Raw genomic sequence first — 15,674 nt, forward strand, 5'->3', positions numbered from 1 at the left:
CTCTGTCTAGAGCTTTGTCCTCATGGCCTGGGTCCAGCTAGGCTGGAGTTGAGGGGGGACAGAGGATGTGCCTTTACCTTATCTTGAATCGTCTCGTCTCTTTCCTGGATCTCCCGCTTGAGGCCCATGATGTCCTTCTCCAGGGACTTGATGACCCCCTGCAGCTTCACCTGCTCCCCCTTCAGGAGCTCAATGTCGTTGGCTCGCTCTTCAATCTCCTTCTGCAGGCTGCTGAACTAGGGAACCAACGGCAACAGCAGAGAACACCAGAGCCTGTGAACTCACCTCCATCCCTCCCCACTGCCTGTAGATTTTAGGAGCGCCTCATCGGAATTTGAGACTGTCAGGAATTTCCCAGGCCAAATGGGCAACATAGCCTTCTGTCCAAGAAGATCCAGTCCCATCCCCTTATGTGAGGAAGGACTGTCTGCTCTAAGAGCCTCTAGAGACCAGTTCCCCTGGCAGATCCAGAGTTTTCCATGACTGCACTGACCTCGAAAGGTTGGGATCCATGCTCCATCAGGGTCACAGAGATTGGGTCCTAAGTGATGAGCCATCTTAGTCATGTCCAAGAAGGGAAGGCATGACTGTTCCTGGATTGACTAGTAGTGTGATTTCTAATAGGAAAGAATGTGAACTGGCTTTGCATTTGGCTTCTTTTGAACTGTGGTGTTGGAGAAGACTCTTGAGAGTCCCATGGACTGCAAGGAGATCAAACCAGTCAATCCTAAAGAAAACCAACCCTGAATATTCATTGGTAGGATTGATGCTGAAGCTGAAGCTTCAATACTTTGGCCATCTGATGCGAAGAGCGAACTCACTGGAAAAGACCCTGATGCTGGGAAAGACTGAAGGCAGGAGAAGGGGATGACAGAGGATGAGATGGTTGGATGGCATCACCAACTCAATGGACATGAGTTTGAGCAAACTCTGGGAGAGAGTGAAGGACAGGGAAGCCTGGCATGCTGCAGTCCATGGGGTCGAAAAGAGTTGGACATGACTGAGCAACTGAACGACAACAAAGGCTAAACGTTTGGGGGGAATTGGCAATTCTATAAGGATCTGTGAACTGAATGCCTCCTTGCCTGGCCATCAGTGACTACAAACATCTCCCCCTCCTTGTAAACTAAGTACCCTCTACTCCCAATCCTTCTCCCACGCACAGTGTCTGACCAGGAGCACCCCTTACTCCCTACACTGAGAGCCTGAGGACACCTCCAGGCGCAGACTTTACCTATCTCACCTCCAAAGACCTCACTTCCACTTTAAAGGTTTAACTCTGAAAACTCTAAATCCCACTTGCCAATAAATGAAAGCCCAAAGGGTTCACCCATGTCATGGTGAACCTCCCTGTCTCCTCTAAACAGGAGAGAGGAGGACGAGCCCCAGTGGTTATCCCATCAGAGGGTGTGGTAAGGATCTGTCTGCCTGTCTGTGCAGGGGGAACCTTCACACTGGCCGGCGCTGCTTTCCAAACCCACTTGCTGGAGCTGAGGACATTCAGGTGGGAATTCTGCCAGTCTCTCCCGTCACCTGCTCCTACCCTGGGCAGAGCCACTGTTAGCTGACTCCATGTCCGTCCACCCACCCCATGCTTTCTCTGCAGTGCGGTCCAGGCCTGCCCCCCAGGCCTCTCAGAAACCAGCCCAGTACCTTCTTCCTCATGATGCCTGTTTCTCCTTTGAGTCTCAGGTTTGATTCCTTTTCATCCCGAAGTTTCTTCTCATATTTGGTCTTGATGTCTTGGATTTCACGGTCTTCATCTTCTTCAATCTGCTTCTTGGTTTCTTCAAACTCCCGCAGCTGCTGCCTGACATCCTCCTGTGCCTGGAGTGGAGAGAAGAGTGTGAGCCCAGGGAAGTGGGGACAGGTGGCACCTTGGAGCTCAGAGGGCCCAGGGCAAGGTGAGCATCGAAGACTATCATGGGGATGAAAGACCGAGTGTTAGCACAGAAATGGAAAACAAGGCCATGGGTCCCTTGGCCCTTCCACTTTCTTCCTGTCCTGTCTGTCCCTCTCTCCCTATCAGATCAGGCCTCACGCTCCATCGCTTTGATCACCATCCCATCAGAATACCCTCCATTTCACTTCTGTCTTTCTTCACACTGACACCAGCCCGCCACCCCCATCTTCCTTTCACTAACCTTGTGATACTTACAACTTTATATTTATTTCTGGAATTACTTGATTGTCTCTCCCATTAGATATAAGTTCCCTGGGGGTAAAAACCTAGCCTATCATGCCCACCATGAGTTCCCAGTGTACAATGCACACTGGCACACAGCAGGTACTCAATAAATATTGAATGAATGAGTGACTCTTTAATTTCTCCCCCTTCCTAATCCAGTCAGTACCACCCTTTTCACCTCTTGAATCCATCCACTTCTCTATGCCTCTGCCACTGCCCAGGCCCCCATCATTTCTTACCTGGACTGTTTTTAGCCTCCTACTAGGCCTCCTGCCTCTGGTCATGCTTCCCTCCAGTCTGATCTTATTCTCTAGTTGAGGGGAACTTTCTAAACTACATACCTGGTCATGCCACCCCTAACTTGGAAGCCTTCTCTGCCTCACCCTTGTCCTCAGGGTAGAGTCCGGACTCTTGAACCCAGTCCACAGACTCTCAGGAGGCAGGCCTGGCTCATCTCTCCAGCCCCAGCCATCACTCCTGCCCTGAGCTCTTGCCAGTGTGAACTAACTGCAGTTCCCCCAATGTGCATGGTCCTCAGCTACAGGACCTTGGTACTCTCTGTACCTCTGGTTCCAGCCCCTTCCCGTGGCTTTCTCTGACTCTTCCTCCAGCTCTTGGTTGAGGTATCATTTCCTGTGTGAAGCCTGTATATCCCCTATCACATAATAAATGCCTGTTTGACGTGGAGGCTCCATGATGGCAGGGCCACATCTCTGTCTACTGCAGTGAATACCCAGCACAGTATGCTGGGTGCTGAATGAGTAAAAGCCTAGAGCTCAGACGCTGGGAGAATAAGCTCTGCCTGGTGGAGCGTGGGGAGTGACTGGGGCAGGACCCCTCCTTGATCATTGCTGCCTGGGGGTGGACATTGTAGATCTCAGCAGAATCAGTGGCTTTCTTCTGATTCTGACCCTGGCATTCTCCCAGGTTGCATATACCATCCCTTGACTGAGTGTTTTAGAGATTGAGAGAGGCAGGTGGTTTTGAAACTGAGCTCAATGGCCTCCTAACAAAGGGTTCTCTTTGCCCATCATGTCACCAGACTCTTGCTGGACGGAAGTCTGGCCAGTGGACTCTGTCTGTAACCTGGAGGGGCCCACAAGCCCCTGCTCTTGATCTAAGAGATGTTGCTAAAAAGTAGAAGAATCCCAGTCAGCTTAGTAAGATGACATTTGGGAGGCATCTCTCTAGGAAAGTTCTGAGTTGAAATCCTGCTGGCTCAAAAGAAGAAAAGCCTTGTCATCACTATGAGAGGTCTGGGGAGGAAAGCTGGCCTCTCACCACTCTGGGAGGATCCATTCACCTTAAAAGTAGAGCCCAGCAAACTGAGATGTTGTATAAGCCACACAAGCAAAAGGGGTCTGAGCGCCTTGAGAACACAGAGGAGGGATCCTTAGCTCTGTGAAAGGGGGAGGAGGAGGCTGAGGGGTTAGGGGAAAATTGTCAAGGAGTTGGCTCTTGTCCTGAGTCCCTGAGGGTGCACACCAGCAGCCAAGTGAAAAAGCATCGTCCTGAGCAGGGGCTCAGAGGTTGGTGTAGAAGAATTCTGGAGGCTCCTCATCACTGGATGTGGGGAGCTGGATGGGGCAACCGGAAATGGGGCTGGGCCGTAGGCAGGGCAGCTAGGGAGCATTCCTCACACTGTAGAACTGGAATCAGGTGGGCTCAGGTGGGCTCAGGTGGGGGCAGAATTCTTTTCACTCTCACTCTGCTATCTGAGCTCAGCTTCTGCCAAGTCTGTGGGGCCTCCACCCTCTACTTCCTACTGAGTCCACCCCCACTGCCTGGGCAGTGTCCCAGTTCACCGAGGACTTCCGGATGCTGACTCAGCATCTTCCCTGACATCATCAGGGTGGTTGCAGACGACCCTAGGACGTCTCCTGGTGCTGTGATCCTCATCTTCCTGCACCCACTCTCAGGCCCACCCCCTGGAACAGTGCCACCTCTGAGTCTTAAAATACAGGCCCTGCTCTCTGAGCACAGGTGGCTTCTCTGTTGGATCCCAGGTATGCCACCCTGGCTCTCAACCTCACCACGTTCCCTGGCCTGGTCTTGGTTCATCCACTGTCTCTTGGTTCCTTACCGACCCTCTCTGGCCTGGACCCAGTGGCTGGTTTCCAGCCGACCATTATTTTCACCACTCGGTGAAGCCCCGGCTCTGGGTCAGAGCTGCTCTGTGCCTTCCTTGCTCACACGTTTACTTGCAGAGCCCTGCTGTGGAAAAGCACACAGCCTGGTAGGTGACTGCAGCCAGAATTAGCCTCAGGCAGCTAGGCCTTCAGCTACAGACAGGCCCATCCTCTTCTTGGTCATTCCCTTCAAAAATCACTCCATATGGGGACTTCCCTGGTGGTCCAGTGGTTAAGAATGTGCCTTCCAAAGTGGGTTCGATCCCTGGTTGGGGAACTAAGATCCCATATGCCATGGGGCAACTAAGACCATGCACCATAATGAAGACCCAGAGCAGCCAAAAAAAAAAAAACCACCCCCAAAAAATTACTCCATACCTTCATGACTCTCCTGCCCCCTCACTCTCAGAACACCATCTGCCAGAATTCTGTGCCAAAAAGGCGACCATCTGGCCTCTCTCAATTTTCTCTTCATCTCAGGAAATGAGATATTGCGGCAACCCCATCTGCTGGAACATTCTATGACTTTGCTCTGCCTGGATGCTCTCTCTTAACCTCCTGGATTTCCCTGTCTCCTGGTTAATTCCAGCTCCCATGCCTCCAGGATCTCAGTGGCTCCTACCAGCCTTTCCTGACCTTGCAGGCCAGTGGCAGGGGATGTGGGGGGTGGGTGGAGAGTTAGGAGGTGGAGGGGGGAAGCGTCCCCCTGCAGAGTGTGTCTGCGTCCCCCACTGTCTGGTCTACATTTTGATGAACATTAGTCTGTGTGACCGCCTCTCTCACCCAACCGAGAACCTAGCCCCACATTTCACTTTGCTTGACCACCCAGCACTTATGCTGGTAAACCTGTAAGACAGGTCTGTTTGTTGAGTCCATGAAGGAATGATTTCATCTTGTGAGACATAAGAAGCTACGAAGGGTTTCAGGCAACCACCTTCCCTGTGGTTCAGGTCCCTTGTTCGTCTCTAGGTTCTACAGGTTTCTTCTAGAAAGCTCTCCCCAGTGAAGATATAGTTAGAAGAGAACAATAGGGATGAACTTAGTCTAGCCAAGGAACTTCGGTCTGAAAAGCTGAGCACCTCCCCACTCAGGGAGGCCCCTTGCTGCCAGGGACACAAACATAGAAACAGCACAAAACAAGGCCACGAAACACACTCAGGAAGGAAGGTGGGGAAGGAAAAGGAGGTCAAGCGAGGCTCCCCACGGCTCTCAGGGCTGTTCCTGGGCCAGGGCTGCAGGATGGCACTGTGAACAGGAGGCACAGCTCGGCTTCCTGTGAGTACCTCTTCCAGGAGCGTGGTTTTCTCCTGCAGTTTGGCCTCGTAAAACTCAGTCAGCTCCTCCAGGGCCTGGCTCTTGGTCTCATCATTATCCCGAAGCTGCTTCTCGTACTCCTCCTGCATCCTCTGGGACTTGAGCTGCAACTCCTGGTACTTCTCATATTCCAGAAGCAACTTTTGGTTGTTGCAACATTCTGGAGAGAAGCAAGGAATGTTACTTCAGGAGAGATGGTAGCACCAACCCCGGGGGCACTCAGGAGCCTTGGCTGCTTTTCCATCCCCTTTCAGCACCAGCTGGAGCCTCTGCCTCGACAGGCCAGATTCAAATGCACACCCCTCTTCCTTACAGGGCCCCCACGCTATCATCTTATAAGGCAACTTGATTCCCTTCCTTCAATGTTAGGCAGAAAGGTTTCCAGGAAAGTGCAGAGGGATGTTTGGGGGTTCAGGGCCAAGATGAATGTCCTGAGTGTGCAAAACAGGTACCAGTACCCCCATCTTATGGAAGAGTAAACTGAGGCTGGGGGAGGTTAGGTGACTCCCTAGAGCACTCAGCAAGTCAGGGTGAGTCTGGGACCCAATGCAGCCTATTAGGTTCTAAACCCACACTTTTTTATATCTCCTACTGGCATGCAGTAGGTATTTAACCTGTGTTTAAAGAATGAGTAAATACACAGGAATAAAAACCACAGTGAGCTCCAGGGGATAAAGGCAGGCTGTTTATAGACTGGGGTTGAATACAGAGGGCTGTCGGACTTTGCCCTGAACCAACCGCCCTCTGCCCAGGGCCCTCCACTGATGGCCTCACCTAGGTCCTGCAGTTCCCGGCTCTGTTTGTCCAGGAGGTCGTCCATGCGTTCGCGATGGAGTACATCCTGCTTTTCTTTTTCGGTTTTTAAAACCTAAGACACAGAGTCAAATATTCTCATTTCTACACGTCTGCTGAAAGCACCACTGTGAGGAGCACCAATTGTATAAGTAATAGCCTCTTTCACTCACAAACATTTCCCAAGCCCTTACTTTGCACCAAGCACTGTTCTATGAACAACATTCAAGCTATCATTTTTATTTGTATCATATTCTGCTCTGAAAGTTCTGTATTATCTCTATACAGATCCCTTCTGTGAAATGGATCTTGTCAATCATGGGTTCAGTTTTGGACAGGCACCAAATGGATTTTTGGGTGGAAAAGGTAAAAATTGATTTGAATCCTCTGTTGTTAGCACATTGTTCTCAAAGGAAATCCTTGGATATATTAATGTGTCAGCTTCTAAGAAAGTGTTTTCTTTAGTGGAGCAGGAAAGCTCCTTGCAGGCAGGGGAGGGACCTAACTTTGTACTCTGTGTACAGAGGGCACTGATGTTTGTTGATTGAATGAATGAAATAATAAAATTAACTGCCAGGGTGTTTTTAGACCCATAGAGATAACATAAAAGAACCAAATATCACTTGAGCAAAAAATTGGCAGTGTTGGAAGAAGGGCCAGGCAGGTTTGTACGGAACAGAGAAACCATTCCAGGAGAATCTTGGACCAACGTTAATGACAGGAAGGTCATTTAGACTAATTTTACTTAACTTACTGACAATCTGGAGATCAATATTCTGCAAGCTTTTCTCTTTCCATGCTTTATTTTTCTTGTTACTTTTCATTTTGCTATTAAATAAGTTTCTCTTGATCAGAAAGGTAATATATTTTCATGGTGGAGAATTTGGAAATTATAGAAAAGCATAAAGAACTAAATTTAAATTATCCACAAATCTCAACTTCCAGAGATGGTCATATCATTATCTATTTTCTTAAAAATTGTTCTAGGTGTATCTATTTTACCTTACTAGTAGCATTCACCATAAAGAGTTTTTTGTATTCTGCTTTTTTCTCTTTTTCCACTTAGCACTTTGCTGTAAGCATTTCTAATGTTATCAACCTTATCATATGTCTTATTGTTTGAGCGAGTGTCAGTTGTCTTGAGTGAATAGGAAATTTCTCAATATTTGTGGCTGATGGTTCAACAGACCTGGTTTTTTGTTTTCAAGGACTCCATTTCCTGGAGGAACTTGTCTGTTAGCTCCTTAATCTTCTCAGAATAGTTCATATCCTTTAGTCGAAGCTGATACTCATTCTCCATTTTTAATTCTTCCACACGAGTCTTCAGCTCCAACATAACCTGAGCCTGTGGGAGGAGGACACCGAATCAAGAACATTCACTGTGCGGCTGAATTGGACTATTTAAACCCGTGGCCTTGAGCTCTCTGGGACCTGCAGCTTTGCTCAGAGCATGTGTCATCTTTCCGCATAAGACAAACAGATCAGACACTTGGAGACATATGAGCTTCTTCCTCTATCTCCAAAACACCTACTCAGTGTGGAGCTCCACTGAGCGACAGCATTATGCTAATAACTCACATCTCTCCTGCAAATATGCTTAAATGTCAGCTGCTCAGTCAGGTCTACATGGACCTGATTTAATCCTGCTTCCTTCCTCTTGCCATTCCCATTCCCAGCACTCTGAGTCCCCACTCCTTACTCTGCTCTACTTTCCATTATTCCCTGAGATCTCGGCACTTTTAAATGTTATGTATTATTTTGTTTATTGCCTTTTGTCTTCATCCTCCACTAGAATTCAATCTCCAAGAAGGCTGAGATCTTAGTTGGTTTTGTACACTGATGTATTTCAGGTACCTAGAATGGTGCTGAACACACAGTAGGCACTCGAAAAGTATTTCTTGAATCAGGATTCCTGCCTCCATGGAACTTACAGCCTACTGAATCAGCCGGGTAGACATATCACTACCAACTGTGAGAAGTGCTCAAAGCCAGGCAGGGTGCACCCAGGCTGGGTTAGAGAAGGACTGAGGGCAGATGCATTAGTTGAGGGGCCCTGCACAGTCCTGGTGGGGGACGGTAAGGGCCTGGCCAGAGGTCAGGTTGCAAAGCAGAGTGGAAAGATTTCGTAGAGGTTGTAGGGAATGGTACCTGATGTGGTGAAGATGAGTGAGAGGACCATGGGTGAGGTTTACCTCCCCTGACTGGACCGTTCACTGAGGGTTGCCCTGGCCTGGCTTGCTTCCCTGCATTATCCTGGGAGCCCAGCGCAGGACCAGCACCAGAGTCAGCACCAAATAAACACCTATCAGACGAACATGTGGCCCTGGGGGCCTGCCGGGGACGACTGTGATACATTTGTTGGCGGGAACCACCGGTTCTGACATGCTGCATTGGAAGCACTTACTCATCCTCCTGCCTCTGTCCTTCTCCACGTGGCTGCTGCAGAGAAGTCTCTCCAGATGCACGTCTGTCAAGTCACTGCCTAACTCAGGTCATCAATGGGGCCTTAGGAACCATCTCCAAAGTCTAAAACCTGCTATGAAAGCCCCCTCACCACCTCTCTCTGCTTTACCTCCAACCTTTCTCTCCAGCACCCCCTCCACTCCAGCCCCACTAGCTAGGGGCATCCTCCTCAGAGCACCCTCCCTCACCCATCCGCACACACTCGTGTCCTGGAGGCTCTGTTCAAGGCTCACTTCCTCAGACACCAGTCTGCCTGGGTCAGGGTCCCTTCCCTGGGCTCCCACAGCATGGTTTCCTTCATAACATTCACTACACACTTGATTCCCTTTAAGAATTTTACCTAGGGAATCCCCTGGCTGTCTAGTGACTAGGACTCCAGGCTTTCACTGCCAAGGGTGTGGGTGCAATTGCTGGCTGGAGAACTAAGTTCCTGCAAGCCATGTGTCAGGGCCAAAATAAATGAATGAATAAAATTTTACCCACACCTTCTCCCATGATATAAGCTCCAGGACTGTCTATGCCTTTCATTTCTGTAATCCCAGATGTAGCACAGTGTCTGGTACATGGCAGATCCCTCTGCAAGTACTAGTTGGATGCATAAATAAATGAAGACTAAGTGGCTGGGTGAATCACATAGTAACACAGAATGTCATAAAGAGTATAAAGAAAAAGAGAGAGTCGGGAATTCTGGGCAATGTGACTTTTAAGGCCAGGTGAAGGAAGGGCCAGGAAGGTTGCTGGGGAGGAACAGTCAGAGGCTTACAGGCAATGATAAGAGTGTGGGCACATGGAGCCCGAGAAACAAGGGAATTTCAAGAATTGAGGGGAACACACACTAGTCTCTTTCAGTTGGCAGCAGTGCTGTCAGGCCTAGCTGGGGGCGGGGGTCAGGAGGCAGCCCAGAAACCTCAGGCTTTGGTGCAGCCTGGTGTGTCCTGTTTGGTGTCTTCCTCTCCCCTCTGGGAAGAAGAGAGAAAAGGGAGAAGGAAGAGAAGGAGACACATGTGCCTGCCTGCAGGAGGTTAGACTATAACTGTCACAGGCTCTCCCTCAGCCTTTCCTCCCACTTCCCCCTGCAGAAAGTTCCAGGGAGCTCTCACAGTGATCTCTGGGAATCACCAGGGGACTATCATCCTACTATGGGGCCCTTTTGGCATTGCGGTCCTGCTGCTTTCACTTGTCTCTGTCCCCCGCGTGACTGTGAGTTTCCTGATCACAGGGTCTGGCCTGTCTTTCCACACATGCATCCCCAGGGACCAGCAAACAGAAGGTACTCAGTGAATGCACATTAAACTCTGGATGAACGGAAGTGAGTACACAGCTGTGCACACTCTGTACACCCTGAGAGATTACCACCCATTCTTCCTCGGGGAGCACAGGCCTCAGAGCACTCCAAACACATGTGAACGGACTGTTGGCTGCATCAACAGGAGGGAAGGTGCTCTGAGGTCGTGATGATGGAAGTGGGCTGTGGATGAAGTCTGGATTGGTGCTCTGGGCCTACTCCTAACTGTAATAGCTCAGTGACTATGGACATGCCACTCAACCTCTCCAAAAGTATTTCCTGAAACATGGGGAAAAACAATAGTATCTTCTCCAGCTGTGAGATTTAAATGAGAAAATACTTATAAAGTAATTAGCACAGTGTTTGATTTGTGGCAAACCTAAAAAAAAGGTTTGTTGTTGTTTAGTCATTAAGTCGCATCCAGCTCTTTTGCAATTCCATGGACTGTAGCCCACCAGGCTCCTCTGTCCATTGAATTTCTCAAAGGCAAGAATATTGGAGTGGGTGCCATTTCCTCCTCCAGGGGATCTTCCCGACCCAGGGACCAAACCTGTGTCTCCTGTATTGGTAATTAGCACAGTGTTTGGTTTGTGGCAAACCTAAATAAAAGGTTTGTTGTTGTTTAGTCACTGTTGTATCCAACTCTTTTGTGACCCCAAGGACTGTAGCCTATCAGGCTCCTCTGTCCATGGGATTCTCCCAGCAAGAATGCTGGAGTAGGTTGCCATTTCCTCCTCCAGGGGTTCTTCCTGATCCAGGGATCAAACTTGCAATGCCTGCATTCGTATGTGGCTTCTTTACCACTGAGCCACCAGGGAAGCCCCCCCAGAAAAGGCTGGTTACTGGATATTATTACTTTTATTGTTTTATTATTGAAAGCGATGGATTTCAGGACTGTTTCATAAATACCTGTTTTTTTAAAAAAAGAAGTGTCCAGATACTTGCTGTTATTTAAGTTTCACAGATACAATTGGAATATTCAGCGTGCCAATTAATTTTGTTAAGTATTTACTGACTATCTCCCACATGCCTGGCATGTGCTGGAAACTGTTGGTCATTAAAGCAAATTATGTCACAGTGCCTGCTTTCAAAGAGCAGGAGAGGAGAGCTAGGTCACAGACTGAGAGTCCAGCTCAGTGTAAGTCAGAGTGACCACACAGCAGAAGCACAGGCGGGGTGGGAAGGACACAGAATGCAGTGGCGTTGGTGGGGGGGGGATCTTCACTGGGCACAGGTGAAGCCAGGCTGGAGAGGGGCTGTATGCCGGTCCCAGGACACTGGACGCAGCCTGACAGGCAATTTCCCTGTTGCTCTTCATCAGATCCAATTCTTACCTTCTCTTCCATGTCTGTCTTGGTAACGAGCACCTCTTCAGCAAAGCCCACCTCCCTCTCTCGCTTGATTCCCCGACCATCCTTATCAAAGACCTTCCAGGTGAACAGGCAGCCATCCTCGGCAACGCTCAGCAGGAACTGGTCGTCAAAGGTGAGCAACATCTGAGGAGAACGAGCACGGTGAGGACGTTTTCTCAGGCGGTGGAGGCCAGGACTGAGTCAGTGGTTGTGCAAGATCCCCACCCCATGCAAGCCCGGGCACAGCCTCCCAGGGAGGAAGATTTGATCTCAGAAAAGAGTGAGACAGGAACCCTCACGGGCTTCTGGGAATGAATGAAAAGATAAGGCTATGTGTATGTTCTCTGTGGATTTGGATGGAATCTTTAGTCAATTATTAGGTACACTAAAGAATCAACAGTTAAAAAAAACACAATAATCCAATTAGGAAGTGGGCAAAAGATACAGAGACATCTCATTGGAGAAGTAATACAGATGGCAAATAAGCACATGAAAAGATATTCAACATTATTAGTCATTAAGGAAATGCAAATGAAGATTATGATGAGATATCACTATATACCTATTAGAACAGCTAAAATAAAAAAAATACTGATAATACTAAATGCTGGCAATGATGCAGAGAAACTGGATCTTTTGTGTATTGCTGAAAGGAATAGAAAACAGCTTGGCAGTTTCTTGAAAAGCTAAATAAACATACTTGCAATATATGATTCAGCAACAGTATTCCTGGGCATTTACCCCAGAGAAATGAACTTATGTCAACATAAAAGCCAGTACAGAATTGTTCATAGCAGTTTTATTTGTAGCAGCCCAAAACCTATGGGGAAAAATCAAATATCTTACAAGGGGTAGACAGTTAAACAAATCATGGTACATCCTTACCATGGAATTCTACTCAGAGAAAACAGAATAAAGTATTGATATATGAAATAACTGACATGGAGATCAAAGGTATTATGCTGAGTGAAAAAAAGCTCCTCTCAAATGGTCATGTACTGTATGATTGTGTGTTAGTTGCTTAGTCGTGTCTGACTCTTTGTGACCCCACGGACTGTAGCTCGCCAGGCTCCTCTGTCCATGGAATTCTTCAGGCAAGAATACTGGAGTGGGTTGCCATTTCCTTCTCCAGGTACTGTATGATTATTTTCCATTTCTATAACTTTGACATCTTGATAATTTCATATATATACTGTATGATTATTTACATAAAATTATCAAGATGTCAAAGTTATAGAAATGGAAAATAAATTAGCGGTTGCTGAGGACTATGCATAGTGGTGGGACTATGAGGGGGGCAGGAGGGAGCTCTTTGTGGTGCTGGGATAGTTCTGTGTCTTGCATGCAGTGGTGGTCACACACATCTATGCACGCAAAAAAATGACACAGGAGCCCACCTGTGCACCACTGTCAGTTTTCTGGTTTGACACTGTACATCAGATGTAACTCTTGGGGGAAACTGAGTGAAGAGCACACGGGACCTTGATGTTAACTTTTAGATTTCTTGCAAATCTATAGTTACTTCAAAATGAAAAATGAAAACTGAAGTATCAACTATGGAAACTCTCTTCTCACAATCACCAAAATGTGTCAAGAACTTTAAAAATGGCCATTCTCTTTCCCTCAGGATTCACTCTCTGTTTAGACATTTAGTCTTAGGAAACAATCAGAGATGCTCATAGGAATCTACAGACTAGGATATCCATGAGCTCATGGGATAATTTAAATGCCCAGTTGTAAGAGATGAGTTAAATAAGTTAGGATCCATCATTGTGATAGGATATTTGAATAGCTACTAAAATCATGCTTTTGAGGAATATTTAATTGTATAAAAAAATGCCTACAATAGCACAAATTTAAAAAAGCAGCCAACAAAAGAGTATATACAGTATGATCTTAATTTATTTAAAGCATATGCACAAAAATGTAGAAGAAAATGCATCAGTATATTAATGATGATGCTATTAGGATTTTTATTCCTGAAATAAACATGTCTTGCTTTTATAATCAGAAAAGTAAACGTCCACAAAATTTAGTGGTTCTAAAGCAAAGTGGGGAGATATGTGATAGTAATTTACTTTGGACCCAAGACTCAGGTTCAGTACAGGAATGTTATGGTTTACAATGAAAAATCCTTTCCTCATAAGGATGTGTCTGCAGGCAAGTCGATTTAAAGTTTGGGACTCAATGAAAAACCTCAGGGCCTGGTATTGTTCAGTTGGAGTTAAGAGAGGGAGGAGGGAGAGAGAACACATTTCCCAGTGCCTGTTCTTCAGGATCCCATTGTAAACATGGACACTGCTTTTTTACAAGGGGGGATGGAAGGACAGTTTACAAATGTGTGCTCCTGTTATTGCCCCTGGGGAGGGATGGGGGCTCATCTCCCGGGCTGTGTCTCCTTTTAGTCCAGAGCAACTCTGTGGAGAAGGACAGCTGTGAGCCATTAGCAGCTGGGACATGAGGGTGCTGGCCTGCAGAGGACAGCTGAGCCGTGCCCTACAGCATCTCTCAAATGGCCCATATTATTATGCAAAATAATATGATGAACAACCTTGTACATAAATCTTCAGGGGCACCTCTAACCACTTCCTAGGACAAATTCCTGGGAGTAGTTCAAACAAAGAGTATTAAGAGCCAGTAAGTGTTTACTGAACACTTGGCTGGATTAACAAATAAGGGGAGAGAAAAGATGCTGGGAGGGAGAAGGGATGAAGCAGGCATGCGGAGGGCAGGACCAGGTGGATCTCTCGAGAGCTGGATCTGGGACTGAACCCCAGGGAAATGGTCCCCCTCACCTTGGTGACAGGACCCGCGTGGGCCTGGTACTCATTGAATTCTTTCTGCAGAGGGAGCGGGTACTTCATCGCACGGATGGTTCCCACCGAGGTGCCCACAAACATCATGCGCCCGGAGTGGGAGATGACGACGGCTGTGTAGGTGACGTCAAATGCTGACATCTCTCGAATTACCTGAAACACAGCCAGTTCTGTTCAGGGCGAGGGGCTGAACCATGTTCCCAGTGTCCCCGTGTCATTCTCCTCCTTGCTTTTAATAGCAACATTAGGGCAACTTCTGGATTTAAAAATGTGTGTTTTCCATTCCTTTTAGCATCTGGCATAGTGTCTAGCACACAAAAGGGCACAAACTAAATATTTCTTGGCTGCTTGACTGATGAGTATACAGTTCTAGGAGTTAGGAATAATACTAAGGAAACTTTCATAAGATACCCAGAAGCGTTCTACTGCTTTTATAGCTTGTAACTCATTTAATCCTCACAAAAACCCCTTAAGGTAGTTACTGTCATCCCTATTTTAAAGATGATGAAACACAGTCACAGAGACACAGAGATGCTAGGTAAGTTACCTCGACTCACCCACCTACACTCAGGCTCCCGAGAGTATGCTCTCAACTGCAATTCTATCGTGTATCTCAAACTAATAATGGGATGTGGATTATAAATTTATTCAGCAAATAGTTATTAATGTCCATTATAGGAACAAAACTACACTCTCAGGGAATTAATTCATTCCGTCACTCTTTAATTCACTCATCCACCCATCTATCCATCTATCCGTCCATCCACCCTACTGTTCATCAACCCACCCATCCACCTAGCTACCAATTATTTACTGAGTGTTTTCTGTGGGCCATGCATTGTGCTACCTAGTAGGGATACCAAGAGATGTGAACCATGGCCCTCCCCTTAAGAAGCTTTGTTCTGGTGCAGCACTGTGGAAACCACCACACTGAGGGCCTGGGGGCCTACTGGAGAGATACCCTCCTCTCAGCTGGGCTCGTGGAGGAGGACACTGCTCCTTTTCCAGGAAGTGTCCTTGCCAAGTTCTTCTTTCCTCCCTTAACTATTTGGGAACCAATGTGCACAATTAAAACATTTCAGAGTTTGGGGATTTCCAAACAATTATGGAGGCAAGCTTAGGTGATAGCAATAACTACGTTTCTGTTTTTAGCCCATGGAAGAAGGGGCGAATCAAGGGTTAGAGTGCAGTTTAGAGATGCTGCTGACCTCCTTCCCTGGAGGGTGAGAGAGAAGTTACAGTCAGCAAGCAAAGGAGGAATGGAAAAGGGCCCCACAACTTAAATGAGTCAGGTGGGCACTGGGCAGGAAATTCCAGAAGTAACCATTACTGAGC

At 47.4% G+C, this 15,674-nt stretch overlaps 1 protein-coding gene and 1 long non-coding RNA gene across 16 annotated transcripts in view; one reads left to right on the plus strand and one right to left on the minus strand.

The window, feature by feature from the left end:
• CFAP57 (cilia and flagella associated protein 57) overlaps positions 1 to 15,674 on the minus strand; it is a 65,909-nt gene that overhangs the window by 22,027 nt on the left and 28,208 nt on the right. For 10 of the 15 annotated variants that reach the window (XR_014054535.1, XR_014054534.1, XM_081492861.1 and 7 more), the window contains exons 11-17: positions 14,319 to 14,492; positions 11,506 to 11,667; positions 7,613 to 7,768; positions 6,406 to 6,499; positions 5,601 to 5,791; positions 1,654 to 1,827; positions 78 to 236 (exon numbers count right to left, since the gene is read on the minus strand). Coding sequence is in view for 8 of the 15 variants with exons in the window: in XM_081492861.1 (XP_081348987.1) it covers positions 78 to 236; positions 1,654 to 1,827; positions 5,601 to 5,791; positions 6,406 to 6,499; positions 7,613 to 7,768; positions 11,506 to 11,667; positions 14,319 to 14,492 (1,110 nt within the window). In the remaining 7 variants the exon portion in view is untranslated. The remainder of the gene's footprint in view (positions 1 to 77; positions 237 to 1,653; positions 1,828 to 5,600; positions 5,792 to 6,405; positions 6,500 to 7,612; positions 7,769 to 11,505; positions 11,668 to 14,318; positions 14,493 to 15,674) is intronic. The other 5 variants (XR_014054539.1, XR_014054538.1, XR_014054536.1 and 2 more) reach the window with 1 other exon arrangement.
• LOC145507071 (uncharacterized) lies at positions 11,307 to 14,608 on the plus strand. Its single transcript, XR_014054541.1, has 2 exons — positions 11,307 to 11,656; positions 14,370 to 14,608. It is a non-coding gene; the product is annotated as an uncharacterized LOC145507071 (long non-coding RNA).

Source organism: Giraffa tippelskirchi, chromosome 5 (assembly GCF_054371585.1).
Source record: "Giraffa tippelskirchi isolate mGirTip1 chromosome 5, T2T-mGirTip1v1.2.pri, whole genome shotgun sequence".
Taxonomy (NCBI): Eukaryota; Metazoa; Chordata; class Mammalia; order Artiodactyla; family Giraffidae; genus Giraffa; species Giraffa tippelskirchi.